Below are 23964 nucleotides of genomic sequence, written 5' to 3'. Positions count from 1 at the left end.
GGTCTACAATAAGAAACAAACTCCAGTTCATTAAGCACTTGCAGGACAAGATGCTGTAGCACATGTAGCACATGTAGCACATACCGGGTAACTAGAAGTAAGATGATTTTTAAGCTATACTCTAGGACAGTCAGATATATAATTAGTATATTATATGCTATATGCTTCTGGGATAGTCAGAGGAGTGCATCAACAAAGCAGTTTTTCTTGTTTTCTGAGAGAAGTAGAAAATTGCCACAGCCTATGGGGGAAAGCCTAACTGATCCCATTAATGTGCAGCCTCCTTTATGGCTGGAAATAGGCAAGAGAAGTCCTGATAATGTCTAATAACACCCTATACAAATGCAGCAGAAACATATACTCTAGTCATAGTCAATTTGCCTTAAATTATCTACTTACAACTACACCAGTTAATCAAGCTGTCAGAGTGAACAAAAGGTAGAAATCTGGGCTAGACAAGAAATATATTCAGCCATTACCAGGATGGAGATTATCCTCTGATGGTGAGCAGCAACCTGGTCCAAGAGATGACTGTCATCTCACAAGCTATAACCTGACCAACCTACTTCCATTGAAACTTAAGAAGGGAACTGTAAGAATCACCTATCTTGCCTAGAAGTACCAAACAAGAAGCATTTAGTAAACTGGACATAATGAATTAAATATCCTTTTGGGATGTGATTTTTAACAAAACATTGTCAACAAGTCAGTTAACCAACTACTCACCCTGTCGAAGAGTAGAAACAGCTCTTTAAGGACATCTGTAACAGGCAGCTTCAAGTACCCTGCAAACTCCTCAATTCCAATTCTTCCCCCTTTGGAAGCACTTGCAATAGCAGCAAAGGTATCCAACTGCTCTCTGACATGATTCCATTTTAGGCTATGCAAACATGAGGGAGAGGAGATATTTCTATACAGCTGATCTTGAACAGATGGAATTTCAGTAGGAGTTATTACAGTGTTCAAAGACAAAAAATAGCCAAACAGAGCATGTGTGTAGAGCATTAGAAATGCTGCACTTCAAACCTGATATTTTACATGAAATGGGCAAATAAGGACTGCTCAAGTTATTCATATTGGAAAGCAGGCAGTTCTATGCTTGGGCATATCAGACTTCCATGGAGTAACTTTACAAACCTAGAATAATCTGCCAACTTACTAGACAAGTCTAACAGGGAGCCTTTCATTACCACAAATCCAGGTGCAGCATTATTTTGCTGTATCATGCTCTAGGGTGAATATTTCCTTAGTGGAAGCCAGCAGATCTCAGCTCTATTAGCTAACTCTCTACCCAAATGCTAGTATTGCTGCAGCCTGAAAAGTATCTGATCTCTGCAGAAATACATCAGTGCACCTCAGTACAGATAATTAGGACTGCCATGTAATTATTGAAGATTGTTCTAGACAGAGTTCTACAGATGGATGTAGAACACATATGTAGTAAGTCAAGATGCACTGAGCACATCCTTCTGCTTTACCACAGCCAAGGCAGATGATTTGATGTGTTGGTGCATGATGAAGTGGTTCAGTCCTCCAGTTCCACTCTAGCAGAGAGAAAAAGTTGACAGCACTAGCAAAACATGGCTGCAGCTAAGAACTAAACTAAACTACAGCTAAGAAAAATAAGCCACTGGCTGGAGTCTCAGGCTGGAGAGATGATGTTTTACTTTCTACCACAAACTTCCTGTGCATATCCATGAAAGCAATTTAAATTAGGCACCAAGATTACCATCATGGAGGTAGTGAAGGAGGTACTGCTCTGTGTTCTTCACCTTTTGGTGATAAAATTTTAGATAAATGCCTTTTTTCTCTTATAATGCTGCCCAAAAAAAATTACATGGGATTAGTTCTTACTGAGATTTTCCTCATTTCTGATTTCTGTATAGTTTACATATGCAGGTTGTATACATGAATACATTATATTACACATGGCCAAGTCAGCTGTCAGGTAATTTAGCCTTTTGTAGATGGCCATCAAGACCTGCAGTGCTGCAGTAATTAGGCTACCAATAGCTAAACTTCCCTTACTTGAGTTTCTTGCTAATTTTGGTGAACTCCACTAGCCCAGCTTCCATGGGTAAAGTCAGCTGTCCTGCTGAAATCATTAGTCTGCAATCTTCAAAAGTGTGATCAGTGACTGGCACATTCAAAGCACTGAAAGGAAAAAGAAATAAAGGAAAAAGAAAAATCAGTTATTTACATTAGAATTACTTCTAGTTGACTGTTTACCTTCTCTGTCTCATTTTGGCTTCAATGCTCATATAGAAACCAAATGATAATTTATTCTTGCACTGCTGCAAGTAGAATACAGCAATACATATCATTCTGTGGAACTGAAACTGTGCTGTGAACCTACATTATGGCAGTGTCATGATGTTTGAAGATTTACAGTCTTGTACATGCAGCCCATTAACCTCAGGGAACAAACCATCCACTTATTCTTGCCAATAAAACAAAGGAGCAATTTAGTCCAGCTTTCCATAAATTGAACATACTATGTTCCAAATTAAGATGACCTTCTTTATGCTCCTTGTAAAAACAATTCGGGTGTTTTAGTATAGGAATTTACACCTCTTGGTGAAAATCTAGAGCAATTTCTATATATCAAACCTGGGACTTGACTAGATTGCACATTATGGCTAGGAGATAAAGGGAACTGCAGGACAGAAAAGTTATCAAAGATTTTATTCATGACTGATTACATACGTTGCCATGGTTTGTCGGACGCTGTTGGCAAAAAGGATGGGATCATTCTTTTCTTCCTCAGTAGGAACATGAACAGGCAGAAACTGAAAGAGAAGAGTTATCTATTTAATTCAATAGTCACCACATCAACAATTTCTTGTTATTGTTTGTAATGGGGGAAAAGCAGGAGAAAAATATTAGCCATGCAGTGAAGGAACTGGACACTAGAGGTCTCAAACTCATTAAAAACCACTCTGCCTCTTCAGCCCTGCCACACAAATGAGATTTAGGCCCAAACTACCTCTTAAAAACTGTAGAAGCTACTTTAATATGAAAAGTTTAATATGAAAAAGAAGGAAGGTATAATAAATGCACACTTAGTTAGAAAATTAAATGCTACATTGGTCAGAATGTCAGTCTGAAATACTGTACACTCCTTTTCAAATACCCTTTATAAATAGTGTTCTATACTGGAATAGTGTATGGAAGGTTTATGATGTTTTTAAACACACACTGTAGTCCCACCTTGTTATGTCTGTTAGCATGTGACTGCTGTGTTTCCTCTAAATTTTTCCTCCATGATAAATATTAAGGAATCTTAGTTCTGAATTGTAAGTAGAGCACTAACTGGACACAAATACTGTAAAATTTGGAAACTCCAAGCAGAGTAAATTCCAACAAACCACCTCTCTCTCCTCCCAAACCCAAACAACACCCTTCATATCCACACTGCAACACTTTGACTGTTGAGGCTTTATTCATTGTTAATATGTAAGAAGTTGAAGTAGCATAACACTAAAAAGATACTAAAGAATTAATTATTATCTAACGTGGCATAAATCAGCTTCTGTTTGCTTGCAAAGGAGTGTGTGTGGAGGAGTATTCTGTTCTTTCTACAGTGTTTGCTTGCAGCTCTGTTTTCTATGTCTTTTCTCAGTTACTGGTTATCCTTTCTCTCAGTTTTGCTACCTCACCCTTGCCATCTAGTCCTTAAATCCTAGAACAGGGCAATTCTAGAATGTGCTGCTCATGGTTTACTGGAAGACACAGTTGCTAAATATGTGTCACAGTTTCTTCAGTTACATTGTAGTTGCTGGTAATACACTAATATAGTGGTAACTGTCTCATACAAATGCAGTCCACCCTAAAAAAAGCCATTCATGTTTTTTATTAAGGTATACTGCTGGCTCTTTAGGATTTAAAACCAGCAGGTTTATGGAACTGGTTATCTGTCAAACAGCCATAACAATTTTCTGCTTATAAAAGTTTTCACCCCTGTAAGGACAGCAGGGGTCCAGCTGTTCAGATGAAGGTTTGAGATTCCATTCCCTCCATAAGCAGTTGCCATTCTCTGTTCAAGTCTGACACATTTCCCTGCTTATTACCACTCCCCTTCAGAAACCAGATAACTCTTAAATGGAGGAAGCCCAAACACACTGTGCTGGCTGAGATTAAATCATAACTGAGAAATCTCCCTGTGAAACATAGGTCACCATCTCCAAAGTGGTCATTACATCCTCAGAGAGTGACCTAAATATCTGGTAGGTTAAACAGCTGTCCCCTCCAAAAAAACCCACCTACAATTACTCATATAACCAGTTTGCCATGAATTTGGTTTCTTGGCTCCTGAGGTGGCATAAATGGACTCACACACAGAGAGCTGCTTATCTAATGAAGATTAATAAATACCTTCCTTCTCAAATTGCAGTCCTGGAAGAAAAATTTGTTCCAGCTCTCTTTCAGTAGCAAAAAATACTTCTCTGACCTGCTTTTGACCTAGCCTCTATTACAGAATTTGCCAAATGCTGTATCTTTTGCAGCCCTAAAGCTCTCTTCCAAGGTCACTGTTTAATCTTTGATATCCACAGTTAGAATGTGACCAGAGATGCATGGATGTGCTGCCTGGGATGTCAGGATGTCATCACTGCTGATGCACAGCAGGCAGAGGCAGTGCAAGACTGACAGGAGGAGAGGGGCTGCTTGCTGGCAGTTTGAGACAGCAACAGAAATGTCGACTCCTAAAAGGGAGTGACTCCTTCTTCCCCAGGCAAATCTGCCCCTTCTAAATCTGTCCCTTTTTAGAAATGGGAGGACTTTTGTGTTGATGCTAAGAAACTGGGTCCACTTTGGGGACATATGAAAGTGAAAGTTTGGGGACACTGCTGTGAAAGTTTCATCTTTTGGAACACTTATTTTCTAGCAGGCAAGTTTGAGTTATGTTCTGAAACAGAGGAAAAGAAAGCTTCTACTGGAAGGGCTACATTAACTATTTCTCTCTCTTAAACATAAAAATTACTTAGATATGTCCTTCTGTACAAAATCATTAACAGAATTAGCACTTCAGTACACCTTCTACAAATATCTGCCTACTGCATGTACTATAAAACTAACAAGGTGCTCCTTAAAATGAATTTCACTGTTTCACAACAAAGACCATATTGCTCATTGTTAGTAATAGCAAGACTGCTTGTACTCACAAAGCTTTGCACAACCTTGCTGCACTCTGTGTTTTGCAAATAAACAGCAAAACCTGTCTGAATTCCTCCCTCTCCCTCTCCTCAGGTTCCTAAGGTTCACTCCACACTGACAATCTTTTGTGGTCTGGTAAGGAATGTGAAATACAGCATTTAAGAGCAGCTCTGTTTCTTCACTTCTGTGTTTTGAATGTAGACTCTTAGAGGAAGTGTACTGATATTATGAAGTCTGTGTGTTGTTTCAGTTGTCATTCATAGGTCTTTGTACTGTGCAGTTGATTTTAATGATCAAGGGGATAAGTTGATTATAAAAGGCTCAGCTTTCTCCACAGCACAAGTACTAAAGCCCTTAAGTAAGCTCTGAGTTGCAGAAACATTTTAAGAGTTCAGTCTGGGAAGATGGGGAAGAAGACAAAGGATACTTTGAAGGGAGCAGGGCAGTAAGAAGGTGGGAAAAAGAGAAGTTGTTAACTTTAACAGAACATATAATTCTTAGCATTAACATCTGTAAAATGTGTAAAGGTAATAATTAGCAATGATTTTACAATGCTTAAAGGCATTTCTGACTCCTTTCATTTAGGAACTAATCAAATTTAAGTGATACATATATATGGACAACGAATCTAAATATATTAATCAGCATGATTCTGTTCTTGTTTCTAATTCTTACCTCAACTTCTACTCTTGTGAAGATCTGACACAGTGTCATGGCACACAGCTCTTTTCTGCAGGCAAAGAGAAACAAAAATTCATTTTACATATTTAGAAACAGAAGTATTTGCACGTCATATGGAACTTCTAAAGTGTTGTCAAAACCAGCTAATACTGGGCCATGGTTTTTAGTTCTTTGCACTAAAGATCCCTGAAGTGTTGCTCTCCACATTTTTTCTACAGGCTTTTGCATATACCTGCTGCTTGCTCATTGGTCAGGCAACTTTTTGTCATGCATTCTTGACATAATTATATAGTTCTTTGGCCAGCAAAATATATTTATGTTACATTATCTTTAAAGAGGTGAATACACACTGGATTTCAAAGGTTTAAGAGCTTTGATTCCAAGAAGTAGCTCAGCTTTATTTTTTATTCTCTCATCTGCAAAATGGGACCAAGGAACTTCCTTCTGCAGAACTGAAGCAAGGATCTGTTAGTTTTGCTAGTAATTTTGCAAATTATGGTAGTGTTTGCACAAGTATGTTAATGTGTTAACATGTTAGTGTTTATGTTACTATTTGGGACCTCCAGTGCTTTTAGAGCAATTTTTAGTATCAGCAGGTAGGGGGAAGAAGAACTGTGAAAGAGATTAAGCATTACCACTTCCACTTCTGACTTGTTCTTTTCATTGAGATTTTTGAACAGAAATACACATTTGCTCTTCACTTTAAACATAGTAAATTGTAATAGAAAATCTTCAAGCACACTTGCTTCTGTTCTTGTTTTAGACAAAATAAAAAAGAGAAAAGGAAAAGGAAGGAGAATAACTAAGGGATCCTTCCTACTTTATGCCAGAATTCACTGTTATTGCTTCATTTTCTAACCCATTACATTAGGTGTTCCTCAAAGTAAGGCACAAAAGTTAGAAAAGAAGTAGTAAGTGAAAACATAAACTGGGTCAGGAAGTTTCTGAGAAGTAGACTAGTACAGTCCCATCCTGGCTGCAATATCCAGAAATGTCTACAAAGAGCCTGACAGTTCTCCAGTTTATCTTCAGGTTTGTGTGAGGGATGTCCTTCCCCTTGTTCCAATTATTTTTGTAAAGAATCTCTGGACTCTACCCCTATCCATCCCTTCTCTTCCTATGATTTTGCCAAGCTGTTTCTTTCATCTTTTCACAGGTTTTGATTTGGGTCTTTCATCATCCAGCCACCTGGCTTAGAGCATTTCTCAATTTTTAATGAATGGGGAGCCTCCTCCCTTCCACAGGAATACTTCTAATTTAGTTTCTTTCTTCACCTATTCCCACCTCAGCTCTCATGACTCAAGACAGCTCTTTTTCAATTTACCAGCATAAATCCTTCATAGGGAAAATCTGTGGTATGTTACAGAATTTGCAATGTTCATTACTCTCAGTATATGATGGTAGCTGTAACAGCAGCAATAATCATAGCAAAAAATTCCTGGGAAACTGAGATGGACATTTCCATCTAGGTCACCTTTCACATGTCCAATCTATAGGTGTGCATGTGCTAGGATTAACTAATGATAGCTTAGATGGCACTTATGATCTGCTCCACTAGTTCAGAATTAGTTGCCTTAAGAATCTTAGTCACTTAGTAACCTGGTAGTACTGTACTTAGATACATTACTTATTCCACATGAAAATGTGGTTTATGGGTTCTGCAAATCCACATTTTAGTGGATTTTTTTAACGTGAAAAGTATTTTCCAGACATATTTTTCGTGCAGCTCTAAAGGTTTTTTAATACTTTAATACAGCAAATGAGAGGGCCACCTGTGTTAAGAAACAGATCTATTGCCTAACTGGTTTATTGAAGTATTTTTCATTATTTTAATGTCAGATACTACATATACAGCCTCATCACTGGAATCTCAAAACAATTGCTTTTGTTGAGTCAGGCAAACATAAGAATCTAAAAAAAATAACCCTAGATGTTTAAATGTTGGAAGATGGGAAAAATTAATACTTTTTTTTTGCCCATCTTCCTCCTTTATACTCATATAATTTAAAAGAATATGCAGGAATGAATAAATAAAATACCAGTTACTTGTATACCATGTATGAAACTGTAAATATCTATGGATTTTGATGACTATGATTGTTTTCCCTTCCCAAAAAAAGTATTTCAAATCTTTCTTTTGCTTCTTTTGCTCTGGTGTAACGAGCAAAACATATCAGAAAATGGTGGCAGAGTTGGAAATAATGTTTCCCCATTTGCAAACTCTTTTTTCTACCCATTCCACTATGAGATCTACTGTATGACAGCATTATCCTTAAGTCTTTCCCCCATATAAAGAGAGTTCTTGAAGAACACGTGTCTTGGCTTAGCTGTATCTATTTAGCAATGGGAGAAAAAGTTCTGTGTGTAAGTTTCAGTAGAATTAAAAAACTTACAGTGTGTAGCCCTGCCATGTCCAGGTCACAGTATCCTAAGGAAACAAATAAAACACAGATGTGTAACAAAACCAGATGAAGTTTAGGGAGCAGATAAGTTTCAATATAAAATGGGCACAGGTTTAGTAAAAGCAGATGATGGTTTCAAAGTCCTGTAAATAAAGGTATCAAGGTGACTAGGATTCCTTGCCTTAAAAATTTGGAAATAAGCATGGCAGACTTGTGATAATATCAACAACTGGGAATAAAATGCAAAGAGTTACTTAGATATTTTCAATCATTTGTTCATGTCCAAACAACAGAAAAAATCCAGTAAGACTTATTCAGAGGATTTCATCAGTCCTTTTAGAAAGGCAACCTCATAAATATGTTTAATTTAGTTTTTACAGGCATTTCTGTGTAGGTAATCTATCATCCTTTTTCTTTGCTATTTTTACATTGCTTTTTTTTTTCCTTATTCTATGTTTATTACTTATTATACATTTTTTTTACGATGTATATATGGATCTGCAGATCCATAAATCCTGTCAGTGAAACGTGATTCTCTTCCCCTCTGGTGGCAAAAGGCTTTTATGAAGGAATCTTTGTAAACAACAATAACAACCACTTGTTTTTCATCTTACAACCATTGAGAATTAAAGGGTTGGCCTTTTCTGGACTTGTTGGGTGACTAGATAACCAAAAAAAAGAGTTGAGAAGTTGCTAGACTCAGTGTTGCTTATTTTCAGAAACTTTGCAAGGCCCTTTGCAGTAAGAATATTTTGAGCTTTAACAAAGAACGATGACAAGTAGGGAAGTAGTGTGAATTTTAGACTTCCAAGTCCATGCTCTGTGGCTTTGCAGGAAGTTCCTGACTTTGGCTGCGATACTTTGGTGCCTTCCCTCTAATTATAGCCAAGAAACTCAGCAGGAAGTTTTTCACCATCAGACTGGCTGCTACACCATGGTGACACCTGGGAAGCCTGGCTCCTTCCAGTGCTAAAGCTCAGGGCAATATTCTTCAGTGACAACAGGAAATATTTATTGTAGGTACCATTTCAGTCAGGATTTTGACTTTGTATTCCTTGTTAGTGACCCAATGTCCTTACCAGCTTGTTGGGATATCTGAGCAGCACGGGTTGCACAGGGACTCCTGGAACAAAGGCACCTGCAACCACAAATTATCATCAATTAGTACTAAGCTTAATACAGCAGTTGTGAGTTTGAAGTGATTCATACAACACATGGTATCTAGAAGGAGAAATTTTTAAAAAAGGTAACAAGAATGGGAAGTGTTCTCTGTGTTGTATTTTTGGTTGATTTTTTTTGGTGGGGAGGGGAGTTCTTTGTTGTACTTATTTTAAGCCAGCAGCACAACTAGGAATTTGTCAGGATAGAAAAGGGATGGACTTAATTTCAAGGCTAAAGTTGCATAAGATTCCAGGACTATTCAATCCAATTTTCTGTGTCTTATCCCCCCATGGACTAGGTGCTCACAAGGCTATTCAGCATTTCCTGAACCCTTCTCTCATCTGATCATCTTCATAAGTGATATGAATCTGAACATGTAGCACTGTTTTTGCAACTTTACTATGCAAAACACTGTACAACAGTAAGAAAAAAAGCAACTCTGCTTTAACTGAAGTGTAGCACAACAATCTAATGATCAGTGATGCTATCAATTATCTTCCTGCATTAAAAATAATCTATTAGCCTGCCTTGCTAAGGACTACTCAAAAAGATTTCACAACTTGGTTCCTAGGTCTTGCATGGCAAAATTTGTAAGAATCTAAGATGCCATAACTGTAAGCTCAGCTAAAAATCCATGGTAATTAGCATGTATTTTGGTAGTTCATCTCCTAACAGTCACAGTCAAGTTACCAGGAAAATAGATTAGAATAAAACAACCAGAAAAAAACCCCAATCAACATCATAGGTATTCCTCATCCTGCAAAATACCAAAAATCAGAAAAGTAAACTGACTAGTACACAATGGTTGGCTTAGTGCCACTGAACTTTAACAATCTAAGACATTACTACATGCAGATGATGTACTTGCAGCAGTACAGGCTTTACTGGAATGAAGTAAAGCTACAAAATTAATATTTTACACATTATTTTCCAGCAATGATGTGACAAAAACTCTCACCTTGTTTAAATGTGATCAGGCAAGATCGGTTTGTGCAGGTGCCTTCTGGGAAAATCAGTATCTTGGATTTAAAGAGAAATACATAGATATGTGCATGCACATTTAATAAGATTCTACTGCAGCATCAGTTACATAAAGGCTGACTTTTTACTCAAACTCTGTGACATGTTACACTGCATCACAAGAATATCATTACTGTTTCAAAAGGAAATGAACAAATAAATGAAGGATGGTCATAATAATAGTAACCTGATCCATCCTGATTTGGAAACAAATGCTTTGTAAGAGAGGATTTTTGGGGAAAGGCCTTTATCAGTTCAGGAATAAGGGACTTTTAGTGTTTCACTCTAAGTGTTTAGTGTTGGTAATGATGTGAGAATTGTTCCTCTGCTGGCAGCTCCTTGTAGAACTGCTGGGTACACAAACATCAAGAGCCTGGGCTGACACAAAGTACATGAGGTACCTGGGCATTAACAGGTAGGGATGCTACCAACATGAGATGAGATGCCAGCTGCCAGGAGAAGAACACAGCTTGAGGGGCAGCAGCAAATGGCAGAGAGAGCATGTGCATCTGTGACACAGAGCTCTGAGAGCATTACACACCACTGCAGAGCTCTGACTGACTCAAACCCACCAAATTTATCTATTATTATATCATTGCAGTGAACTGCAATGTGACACACCAAATCCAGCCCCCTGTGGAAAACAAGGAAGCTTTATGTTTCTCATATCACTGTAGGATTAGCAGCAGCATTCCAAAAAACCCTTATCAGAAGAAGTGGTCTGTATGAAGAGTGTCCAAGGTGTGCTCCCACTTCAGTCTGAATGAACAGGTCAAGGACAGATGGACAAGGGCATCATTAGGTCACACCTAAGAGCCACAGCCTATCCTAAGGTATGATAGAGAGAGCTGCACACACCAATTTTACAGTTAGTCCTTTACTACATGTTCTGTACTCAGAAATTATTCACTGGTACTATGGACACAGATGGGTGTATTTCTGCTAAGAATATGTAATAAGCCTCAGAAAACATAGTAGTGACTGAGCAAAAATTAAGTAATCGTTCCCTCTTTCCCTTTTGTTTTAGTACAGGGTTGGGAGAAGCAATAATCAGAACCTCATGCTACTAATAAGCACAAATGCTGCCCTACCTGTTATGTTTTGGCTTTAGGAGGAGGGAATGGGGAATCCAGCTACTCTTTGTTTTCTATAGTGCTAAAAGAATGCAGCCCAGGCACTCTGAGAGGAATATGACAGACATCATCTTGTGGTCTAGTTTCTCAAAAAAAAAAAAAAAAAAAAAAAAAAAAAAAAAAAAGAAAAAAAGTAGGAGCAAGGTGTGACCAGGGCAGAGGGTTAATAATCACACAGTGACACCCCTGGTTGTACTGATGACTCAGTCTTGGAGATGCCCAGATTGCTTGACTCATAGACCAGTTATGTCATGATACATCTCTGGTGTTTATCCCAAGTACAGTATTGGTGTCAAGCCAATTCCCCTTTCCTCCTCAATGCTGTTTTCAGCAGAGATCAGGTCTACCAGAATAACTTCACCTTTAACAGTACACCAAGTCATAAGCATCAGTGTAGCTTGTAAGAACAATATTAAAAAAAAAGCAAAAAAAAAAAAAAGCCTTCCTAGCTTTGAAATGTGCATATTCAAAATCTGCCATGTATCTGGCACCTGAAGAGTGAACTAAGCTTCAACTCAGCTATTATCCATATGTGAAATGAGATGTTTTAAGTTAAAGTACTGATAATGCTGGAGCATGGACAGCCTGGGTTTACTCCTTTTCATTAACTGCTTATCCCCTAACTGTTGTGAACACAGCTCTGCACCATATTGCTCATGCATGAGCAATATGATTGAGAAACTGATTCACATGTACCAATCCAAACCATCAGCTACACTGAAGACAGCATGTTAAGACTTGAATAGGGAAAATAGAAAGTAAAGAGCATCAGCATTTAGTACTGGATTTTAACTGGCCCATTTATCACACCAGAACTTTTTCTCAGCACCATCCCCTCGGCTTCCTTTCCAAAACCACTCATCCATACCCACAAGCTAACTTGCTTTTTGTAATCCTACAGAATCCTATTCAGGTGGGCACTTTTGATATTGTGATGCACAGTGAATACAAATTCATGACAGAAGAGCAGTAGTGTATTTCTAACCTGTGGCCACTGGCCTCTTGATAATGCCCTCTTAGTTATCTCAGTGAGTGTGTTCTTCCGGGAGTCAGGGTCTTGACGAGAAACTGCTACAGGCTGAAGGGAACTTAAAATTGCTGTGAAAGAGATTAAGAATGTTACTTGGTTTATGCTCGTGCTTAGAAAACACAGGGGTTCAAGGCTCCCCTGTAGCAAAAAAACTTGTTATTCTCACACTAAGAGATGAACTCCCCACAAATAGCTTTCAGACTTAATAGATAAGACAAGTATTACTGTCCTCTCTGCAAAACAGGAAGACACAGAAGATATATCTACTGCCAGCTGAGGAGCTTTACAGTAGATACAAACATGCCAAATTTACCCAAATACATTCTGCTAATATTGCTGTTATCTTTCACTGAGCTTTTCCACACAGTTCTAAGGAAAAGACTTGATCAGGTCTCTGCTCATGGGCCCGACTCAGGCCTTGCTCATGCAGAGTACATTAAACAAGTAGTTTGTGCAATGCTGCAGATGTAACGTGTCCCTTTTCAGTAACAGCACACACAGCCTGTGTGTACATTAAAGAAAAAAACCCCTAATTTCATCAGAAGTCTGCATCAGAATCAGTGGACCTGCTGAGGTGTGATGACAAACTTGAGGAAGAATTATCCTCTATGTCTCAATCTCATGCTTTCAAGAGAACATCAATAGTTTATCAGTTTGTTAATTTCCTACAAAGACAGTTTTCTGTATTGCTACTGAGTTTAGTTGTGGATTACTGTTCATTTATTCTTTTAGGAGTCCTATAGAGATGGCAGATGTAGAGCCAGCAGTAAGTCTGCAGCTGATTCCAGTAATAATGCAAACAGAGATTCTTTTTGTGTCAAAAGGAGGAGAAAATAACGGAAGCATGAGTCATCTGATCTTTTCTGTTCTCTCAATTTCCTTTTTCAGTAACTTCTCTTTCATTATTTCCCAGTCTGACTCCCATTAAAAATATCTGTGCTTGCAAGTCTAAAATTAGAAATATGATACTTTCCAGACTTCTGTAGATCTGTTTTGAAATAATCTTCACCAATCTGTCTTGTACATTTGCAGACCACACTGTTAAAAGACAGCAGCTGAACAGACTTCTCAAGCTACCTACTGGGAGAATTTTAAGAGAAAACTTCTAGCTTGAGCAGTAATGAAATATACTTTCAGTATAAAGAAAATTTAAAGTGATATTGTATCCCATGTCTGAAAAGAAATTGCATACTTTTAGACATTTTGAACAATTCAAATGGTAACTTCTCCCAGTGCTTTCACTGGAAATAATCTGTTAATATCTTGGGAACCTATGGATTTTATGGATTTTTATGGATTAGGGCTTGGCCCTAAATCACTTCAGAATTTTGGCCTCATGTCAATTTTAACATTTTGTTTTTTCATAAATACTTACTGCCAAATACTGGAGCTGACAGGTTCTCTGCTCTAGACACAATTGATGGCATTCGAGTTGGTGCACAAATAATGGCATCAAAAAAACTTGAATGAGGAGCTGCAACAAAGACTGGGGCTTCCAGCAGACTTGCTATTTTCCCTTTTATTTTCACTTGGAAACCCATTACGAAGAACACGGTGTGAGTTAGGCATGAGAGGGTTGTCTGGATCATCCTCCTTGAAAACAGAAACACAGAAATATCATCCATCTTACAGTTATTATTTCTTTTGTACTTTAAAACAAAAGCCTGTGAAAGATTTCCTAGTTCCTACCAACACCAGGGCCAAGCACAGGGTAGTAATACTACACACCCAGGGAGTGTAGGGCTAGAGGGAAAGAAGTAGGGAAGGGAATAGCACCTTTTCATGTTGAAACCAGATTATAATTCTAGAGATATGGCACTGTAATAATTTTCAATGTACAGCACCTTACTAAACCCTGTTCCCAGGTATCCTGTTTCTTTTGCCATATATTACAGCATTGCAGCATAACACTATTGCAAAGGCAGAGTGGGTGATTAGCAGATTCAGTGTCCTTTTTATAAGAATTTAGGTATCTTTGATACTGTTCTCTTACTGCCAGTTTTAAACAAGTAAGATTAAATAACAATGCTCCTTCATGGGACTCTGTAATCTCTTGGCCTTGCTAGAACTCATTTCCTGTGTCTCCCCCTCCTGTGTGCAGCTGCAGTGCAATTGCAGAAGGGAACTTCACTACTTTGAGGTCAGAAGCTGACTGATTGAAAGGCAGAACCCACAGAAGCAGCTATAAAATATTCCTTCAAGGGCAGCCCAGCTAAAAGAGGAGCTGTCAAAGCTAATTTTGTCATAAATTATAACAGAGTGGGAATAACAAAGGCTACACAGAAACTTGGCCTACATAACATGAACAAATATTTCTCTAAATTAATATATTTTCTCAAACATTCCTATCAGTATTGCTACTAAATAAGTCCTGGCTTACAAATAGTCTCTCTCTCTATTTATAAGGACTTTTATCCAGATTTGTTTTAACCTCAAAACAACTGAAAATCTACCAATTAAAAAAGCAAAAGTTGTTTGATGTAAATGGGTTAAACTAAGATTTGACTGAGGTGTCTGAGGACTCCTCTTTAATCAAAAGGGGGAAAGCAGTGAGAGAAGAAAAGCTTTAGAGCTTTAGACCTTGGCTTTGTGTCATTAAAAAAAGAACACAAAACAAAGAAGAGCACAATGTTCACAAATATTGGTTGCTTTTTACCTTCTCCATCCTTCAAGTGGCACAGATCCTTTTCCAGGGTGACGGAAAGTTGCAACAGATGCAAAGAGCCATGCTAGGAGTACGAGGAATGCAATGCATATGGCACGGAGGGGCAGCAAAATAATACCCTGAAGAACAATCTAGGAAAAAAGAGGGAAAAAAATCTTAAGAAATGGTATTAACTGCAGTAGCACTGGTATCTGTGTAGCTACATTATATGGACTTAAAAATACTAACATTACTGCAAGCATTAATGATTCCAGTGTTCATTTGGGAAAGGAGTCATTCACAGTGTTTCATTTTCAGGTTCACATTTCAGCTAGAACTAGAACATCAGAATATTGGAGTTTTTTGGTTTGGATGTTCTTAGACAGAGAGGGTAAACAGAGTTTGCTGGTTTTAGTTTATACTTAGACTTGGTCTGAAGCATACAATCAGCTCAGAGGAGTCTGCCCAGCTGATACACATCTCCACTGAAGAGCCTTCTGTAACTCATTGCCTGTCCAGAAGCCAAGTGGGATTGTTAAGATGACTGAGATGTACTCTTGCCCTTTCAAAATGACACATCCTGTGTTGAGTCACACTATTACTGCAAGTGATCCTCACTACTGTTGCCTAGAGTAAGTGCACATGCAACACAACTTCCCTTCCCCTATCTGGGACTTAAGCAAAATAGAATTTTCAGGAAAACTGAACCTACAGCTTATGGCAGAGGTTCAGACTTCACAGTTGGAGCTGCTGTAGCAGGTCTTGGCTCATTGCCTTTGGATGTATTTTGCTCACCACCTGCTGTCAGCATACAACACAACTCTTCTGATTATGAAAATTTGTTGCCTCCAGTTTGAAGCATCTTGGATATCAGCCTCTGTGCTAGGACCTCCTTGAAATCTTCAGAATAAATTGAGGAAGCTTAGTTCCCTTTCCTCTCTGCAATCAGGGAACTGTTATTGGCTTGCTTTAACATAAAGCAAAAATCTATTTAGAGAATTCTGCTGCAGTCACAAAGAGCAAAGCCAGGCAGCAAGCCCAATATAAACAGATTCAAGCCTGTGCACATCTTCTTCAGTTCTTCATGTATGTTTGTAAGGGCAGTGGAGGGAAGGAGAAACACCAGCACGCCCTGGTTGCAAGTAATCTTCAAATATCATCCCCCTGCCAAGGAATTTTATCTTGCATTTGTTTCATGCACAGCCCCAGGAAACAGGTGTCTTGGCACATGATTGCTAACAGTCAGCTGTTGTACAGGGCACTGCAAGAAGAAATTCCCAATTGTTTTACCCCAGTAAATTATGTTGGAAACTATCCTGAAGGTTGGTCTTTATGGCACAACACAGCACTGTGCAGACTGAGGAAGCAGAGGTCTGGGAGGCTGGTGAGCTGTGTCAGCATGCAGAAGTCACAGCCTGGCATTCCTGGTAAACTGGGAAATGGTGTTCAGCTCCTCTGGCACCTAATCCAGCTCAGCTACCACTCACTGATGAGGATCAGCTCTATGTGCATACATATGCACACAACAATACCCAGAACTGTAATAATGATTTTTTTTTTTCAGACTAAGTTTCTTAAAGTCCATCAAAATTTACATGGGTGCATTATTGATCACAGACTGACAGCTTCATCAGTTCTGAAGTATAGTGGAAGTTACTAAAAGAGAGTTATGCTAGTTTAACTTATGGTTGGGAGCTTACTATTTTTTATGCTTTACAATTTTTAAAGAAAATCCTCAGCTGAATAGTGCTCCTCTCTCATTCTAGTCAGCTCTCCAGCAATGGGTTCTTACTGTACAGAAAAAGCAAAGCTTTTTACAAAATAAGTTTGCAACTTACATACTTCAGCTATGATTACTAAGCAACTCAGGAGATTTTAATTTACCTCTTTAAAAAAGGGATGTGTTTGTTAGTATATTTGGAATATTAGCATCTTTGAGGCTTATTAACCCAATTCTTTGCTATAGTAAGGTTGGTTCTAATTTTCCTTTCATAAACACAGTCCTTTTTCCCCCCACCTAATCTCTTCCATCTTCACGTAATGTCCTCTTGTCAATATCCAGCAGAGGCTCCAGCCTCTGGCTCTAACCTGTGACACTGACAAGGATTAGCAGGAATTCTGGGTCTTCAGGACTCAGTTCTGTGTTATGGAAGGCACAGTGACAACAACGGATCATAATGGAAATCAGGATAAGCACCAGAAGCAGGCACATAGTGTTGATGCTTATTTTCTGCAAGCACTGCCATGTAACATGTTTCCAGGAGAGATCTGAATATTTATTTGTATATGTCTAGCTATGGGATTTCAACTGTAGCTTTATGGACAACAGGGAAGAACTTCTTTGGATCACAGAAATGGGTTCAGTAGCTGGAGATAAGAGATTTTGCCCTGGAGATCTATTGCTCCCACTCTATTTGGTGCCAGTCATAGTGAATCTGAAAAAGTCAGGTAGTGAGCTAATCAACCAGCAGTCCTTGCCTGCCTCCCAAAATAAGAGGTGTCTTTTTTTCCTCCATATAGCTCCTCTGGTACTATGATCTATAGTTCCAGTTCAACATTTCAGCTGCATTCAGTAATCCAGAATGGGCAACATAAGTAAAAATCAGTGTGTTTTGGCTTTAAATAACTTTCTGCTTTATGAAAAAAATTATATGCACTGACCCACAATAAAAAGTAAAGGATGAAACAGTAACAGCAAAACAATCCCTTCCACAAAATTTTAATAAATTCATTAATCTATTTTAGGCAGATGTGCAGGTGGTATGGATTTGCTGATGCAAGCTGTTGGCTTTCTAGGTTGCTGTGTAATGAGGCAGAGTTGATTTCTGCTCCATCAGCTGCAGAGTAGGGTAAGAACGGGACAGAGAAGAGAAAGGTCAAGGTAGACTACAAACAAAAAAGTATAAGAGGAAAAAAATACCAAGAAAAAATACAGGTTCAAAGCTTTGTTACTACAAAGTAGGATCAGAGCCACTCCAGCTTCCATATACAGTGACCACAAAGACAGAATTATTCTGAGTCATCCAAAGAACTTTTCCCACATTTGGAATCTGTGTACCTTCTATTTTAGGTGGCTACAGCAAGTGCATAGCCTGGCACTGCAGTTGTTGCAGACATCTGCAGGTTGCACTCCCAATGCTGACTTGCCCTTGAGGCTGGGAGTACACTGTCACCCTTGGGATTACTGTCACTGATGTCAGGGGCTGGGGAAGAGTAAAAGAAGGTCTATCACAAGGCCACAGAATTAAGTTTGAATTTTTTTCGACTTTATCTGCTGAGAGGTTATCTCGGAAGCAGCTGAAGAGAAGGCTGAGGATCAGAATGAAGCCCAACTTTAACTTGGCTCTGAAACAGTGATCAGATGGACTGCCCAACAAAGCTGCACACATGTATCAAAACAGGATCTGCCATGAGTGTCCAGGGTGTGTGCCACCTCTGCCAGACAGTCTGCCTGCTTGCTTCCAAGCACAGGGTTGAAACCAATCCTATTAGCACCCTGGTGGTTCCATTGCACAGCTCACTATTACAGAAATCCACCAAGCATCTCATTTGAATAACATGGGATCCGGCAGTGACTTCAGTCTTTGTGTTTTGCAGTTACAGTTCACAAGTTAGGAAGGCAAATGAGCAATCAGGATGAACAGAACTAAAATAAATTTAAAAAAAAAAATTTAAAAAGTCAATTTTTATCAATCTGGCTCCAGCTTGTTTTCATATTTGATGCTGAAGGAAATGTGAGCAGCTGGCCTGTCTCATTTTCAGGCTCCATTCATCAGGGGACAGCAGCATTTACATTCAAGGAGTTTACCAACACAGGAAAATCCAACTTTGGGCTCCCATAGAGAGTTTTGAAACTGTATCCATTTTTATCAGTGTATGTTAAAGGATTAATATAGAATAAGTGGAATATAACAAAACAATCCTCTAACATGCAAGAGTGGAGATACCCCATGCTTGATTTAAATGGAAAGAGAAGGGACAATACCCTTCTTTGAAGCTGATAGTAACATTCTTTGGTAAGGCTCTGATTCCCAGCTGGCCCAATAAACAGTGCTGGGTGAGTGAGGGGCAGGTGTTTATGGGATAAAGCAGACAGTAGGAAGTATCCAAGTCTCTATGATAACAGGGGAAAAAGAACAGAATGCAGCAACTCAAAATACAAAAAGGTTATCTGTCTAGTGTGTCTGCTTTAAAAATCTGTGACTACTGCAGTTTTGCTACAGAGCTCACTAGCACCAGGCTCTGACCCAGCTGAGTGCTTTTTTTTCCAGGTACACTCTGGAGTGTATCTTGCTTTAAGACTCACCATGTTTTCCTTCCCTTCCTCCTGAAGTAAAAAGGTAGGATGTCTCTATTAGAGCTAAAATGGTAATTGCAGTTTAAAACTGCAAGCTTTTGAAAGTAGTCTGTGCATCCTCTAGAAAGAACAGCAAACACTGTCCATTTCTGGAACCTTATTAAGAAACTGGTTTCTTTACCTCAGGATTCATGCCTGCAGCTACTGATTCAGATGCACTTGAAATGTATTTCAGGCTGCTAGTAAAACATTGGGGATAAAAGGATTTGAAATTGTTTTTGGGTTTCTCAGATTTCTTCCACCCAGCTACCTTCAGGGCAAACATTGTTTATAACTAGAGGAAGAGCAATATGAAACATAAAATATTTAGTTTCACATCAGCTTGAGATATTTGTAACAGTCAGCAGAAAATGCTGTAAGTTCACCTACACACTGATGTCCTCATTGTCCTTACTGAGATGTCAGTTCATATCTGGATTATCAGATCAATTTTTAAAGAGAATTTTATTAAAAATCAAAACCCAGAAACACTGTTTGCATTCCTTATTGTAAAAGTGCCCTATAAGTCTTGTGTGTGCTTCTAGAAAAGCTGTACTGAGACAGCATTCAGCTCAGAAGCCTGATTTAATTCACCCAGTGACACCAGTCAGTAGCCCAGTGGAATTGGGATTAACTCCCCTTTGCAAGCCTCCAACCCAGGCTTCAAATGAGCCTAAAGTGAGTTAAGCATCTGAAACAGGATTACTGTAAAAAGTTATTTTCTATTTTAGCTTTTCATATCAGAGAGACATTATCATTATCCTCACTTTAGAGCAGAGGCATCTGATAGGGCAGATAGCGTATCATTCTTGTCACTGGAACAGGATGGAAACTGCAGTCTAAGGCTCATGTTTTCTCTATGAGTAATGTGTTTGAGGAACGATGGCTTGAAGAACTGGATTTCAAAAAATGTGACCTTTTCAAGTCGAACGCCTTTTTCATCTTTGCTTTTAACCATTTATATAACCTATTCATTTTCGGCTCTCCATCTTTAGACTGGATCAGGAAGCAAGCTATACCATAACTGGGAAGGAGCTATTCTTACTGGCTGCTGCTGCTTTTCCCTGGATGCTCTGTCGGGTTTGCTGCTTTCCAGTCGCTGCCGGCAGGGAAGGCCCCGGCAGCGCCCGCGCTGCCCTCACGAAGCGGCAGTTTTGAACAGTATCGGTTCACACAGCCGCATCCTGCTCTGGGAAGCTCTTTTCAGAACGGCCATTGACCTGAACACCGCACTGCTGACAATCCCTCGCTTCACAGCGATGACAGTGACCTTAGTTTAGACAAGCTGCCAGAAAACCGCGCCCGGCGCACCACAGCCAGGGTGACTCCCCGGCCCTACCCAGCCCGGCCCTGCCCAGCCCATCCCGGCCCGGCCCTGCCCCGCCGCTCTCCCGGCTCCAGCCCGCACCGATGCGCATCCAAAAACCGGGCAGCCCCGGCGTCCTCTCACGCTTTTACCGCCAGCCTTACCCGCAGCTTGTCCCAGGCGCTCGGGCCCCCCGGATGGACGAAGGGGTTGGGGACGGTGGGCGGGCAGAAGGACTGCTGCCTGGGCAGCGGCAGCACCCGCTGCGCCATACTCCCGCCGACACCCCGGGCGATTGCGCATGAGCTGCCGGCGGAACCGGAGGGGGGGGGTGTCCGCTGCACCGCTGCCCGGCCCGGCCCTGCCCACCTCGGGGAGCCCCGCCTCGGGGCAGGCCCCTCAGGGCAGGTGCAGGCGGGCTCGGTTGCCTTCGGCTGCGCTCGGCTGCAGGCAGCGCTGCACCAGCGCTTCGCTCTCTGAGGAGCCTTGGCTGAGCGGAGGAGCTGCTGGGCGGGAAACCCGAGGGAAGCGCTGGGCGCTGCAGCCCAGGCAGCCTCGGGACCTCTGCCCGCCCTCTCCACTTAGCAAAGCACCCCTTATCGTACCGTACACCCCTTCTGTAAACACTGCAGGGCCGGTAGCTGAGGCGAGGTTCGCTGTGTGTTACCACAGTTGAGGTACCACCGACTGCTTTTGAGATAAATGCGGTTCGTTACCTGAGAGAAAAGAGGCAATCGTGGTATACAGCTGAAGTAGTTTCTAGGAGAAGGATGGATTCTCACCATGGCGGAAGGTTGATTCGGGTCTTGAGTATGTGAGGTTTAGGGATCTGCTGCCTTTCTTGAGGGGCTGTGTTCACCTGGGCTTTCTTCCCGCACTTTTGCCCTGAGGGGCTCTGTTGCGGGGACAGCTGCTGCCTCAGGGCCACCTCAGGCGGGCGGGCTGCAGGCCAGGCTGAGAAGCGATGGAAAACACAGTTCTGCAGCACCTTCTGCCGGTCGAGCTCCTTTGAACACCAGTGCTGCTCCTTCTGCTTTCAACCCAAAAAGAAATTTTGGCATTATGTATAGAAAATATGCTTTTAGGTTCTCACTGTATGGTGGCGAGCCACTAGCCTCCATCTGCACAGAGAGTGCTGGTTCAAGACCACTGGCGCCTGGCCTATTACACAATATTTGTTCAGATGCTTTGCTTTTTTATGGTGCTTTTCCCTTCATGGTGCCTGTCCTTCACACAAAAATACTGGTACTTTCTAAGGTAAGGTTAGCCTGTATATTGCTGGGCTGTTTATATTGATGTAATGAAAATAATTAGAATGCCTTGCAATTTAGTTCCCAGTTCGATGTGACTGCTACCACAAAGATACAATCAGAATACCTAATACTTAATAATTATAAAATTAATATTTATTAGTGTTTTGCAACTGCTTAAGGAGTAATCATGATTATATATTAGGGCTAAGTGAAGTATAGTGGAAGGCTGAGGAGGGTAGGATTTCCCTTGGCTGGTTTCCAGGGTCTCCCTGTGGCTGCCAGTCATTGCAGCCAGCACTTTGCTTGGAAAAGAACCCTGGCTGTGTACAAACCAGATCAGCACAACTGGCACAGGGAGTAAGGCTGGGCACAACTCCAGAGGAGAAAGATCAATTGTACCTCCATCATCCTTGACAGATGATTGTACAAGCTCTTCTTAAAAATCCCATGACTTTTCTAGCACCATGGTCTGTTCCAGTATTTCTCTGGTAATACCTTGAAAGGATTTTTTCTGAAAGCAAAGTCTTTGTGATTGCAATTTATATCCATTTTTGGTGGATGTTAGAACTGTTCACTTTCCTCTTTGCAGCTACTTTTTGCACACTTGTATAGCGTTACAATTCTCTCAGGTCTTTACTAGACTACAATCTGGTCTTTTCAGGTTTTGTTTTTCAGGTAATAGTTTCTAGATATCTGATAATTCTTACTGCTTTCCTCTGGCCTTTCTCCAGCACGTCCACACCTTTCCTGAACTACTCAAACTGGAAATACTGCTCCATAGGAGAACTGGCCAGTGCTACTTAGCAGAAAGGAAGGAATAATTTGTGTCTATCATGTAATACTTTTATATTCCTATATAGTGTCTGCTTTTTTGTCACTGGCCTCACCCTGTGACTCACACTGAAAACATGATAGCACTTAGATCCATTTCTGAACAATAATAGAGTTCTAAGAAATACTATTTTTGTCCTTACTAAATGGTCATAAGGATCTTACATCTAGAACTGGGAAATACTAAAATATTTGGCTTTACAGACAGGATGTTTTTATTACATAGAAGAATGTTTCTTGTGACTTGTATGTTTATTAAAACCAATGACACTGATTGTTACTTTAAATATTTTACTTATGGCTGATTAGCCATAGCACCATCGAAAAAGCTTGACATCACAGGCACCAAAATACACAGCATAAAAATGTTTTAATGTTCAGAACAGGTGAGAAGGTGCAATTGCATGTCAGAATCTCCTTTGAACTGGGATTCCTTTTTAGTCTATAAAGCTAACATTGATGAATCTGTATTATTTTTCTACATTGAAGCTACTGCTCTAGTTCTGCAGGTCACTAGAAAGATGCATGCTTTCCCTGAAGAGCTTTACCCTATAATGCCTTGATTCTGCCCAGAAACTGTAAGAAAAGTGGCCCTGGAGCAGTTGTAACTTCTGTATACTATCCAAGTGAATTGTATTAGTGATATATGAAAACACAGTAAACATTTCCATAGTGTAAGACAAGGATTCTTTTATCATATAAGAAGACACAACTTTTTTTAAAGTCTAAGGAGTTTCTAATATAAATTATCCATACAGTTTAAAAGGGACTAAGATCTCTGCCTCATCACAGCTGCCTTTGGGACAGTTAATTCTCTCTTCCTGGCAGTTGTGAAAGTATACTCCAGTATATGTTCTGATCATAAAAATTTTAATAAATATACAGCAATCTCAAATTAATTTCTGTATATATCAATTCTGTAAACATATGGGGTAGGAAAAAAATCACGTAATGCAGAATATGAAATTCCTGACAACATTTTTAAAAAAGCCCTTCCATCAGTAATTCCTAAT

General features: G+C 39.9%; 1 protein-coding gene across 1 annotated transcript in view; it reads right to left on the bottom strand.

The window, feature by feature from the left end:
- LPCAT2 (lysophosphatidylcholine acyltransferase 2) overlaps positions 1–21233 on the bottom strand; it is a 30622-nt gene extending 9389 nt beyond the window's left edge. The window contains exons 1-11 of the mRNA XM_071756963.1: positions 21032–21233; positions 15238–15377; positions 13957–14174; positions 12537–12649; positions 10357–10417; positions 9317–9375; positions 8229–8263; positions 5830–5884; positions 2707–2789; positions 2029–2154; positions 727–880 (exon numbers count right to left, since the gene is read on the bottom strand). Coding sequence (XP_071613064.1) covers positions 727–880; positions 2029–2154; positions 2707–2789; positions 5830–5884; positions 8229–8263; positions 9317–9375; positions 10357–10417; positions 12537–12649; positions 13957–14174; positions 15238–15377; positions 21032–21139 — 1152 coding nt within the window. The 5' untranslated portion in view covers positions 21140–21233. The remainder of the gene's footprint in view (positions 1–726; positions 881–2028; positions 2155–2706; positions 2790–5829; positions 5885–8228; positions 8264–9316; positions 9376–10356; positions 10418–12536; positions 12650–13956; positions 14175–15237; positions 15378–21031) is intronic.
- Between the last annotated feature and the right edge of the window lie 2731 nt (positions 21234–23964).

Source organism: Heliangelus exortis, chromosome 13, assembly GCF_036169615.1.
Source record: "Heliangelus exortis chromosome 13, bHelExo1.hap1, whole genome shotgun sequence".
NCBI classification, from domain to species: Eukaryota; Metazoa; Chordata; class Aves; order Apodiformes; family Trochilidae; genus Heliangelus; species Heliangelus exortis.
This window is presented reverse-complemented; position numbering and strand designations above follow the sequence as displayed.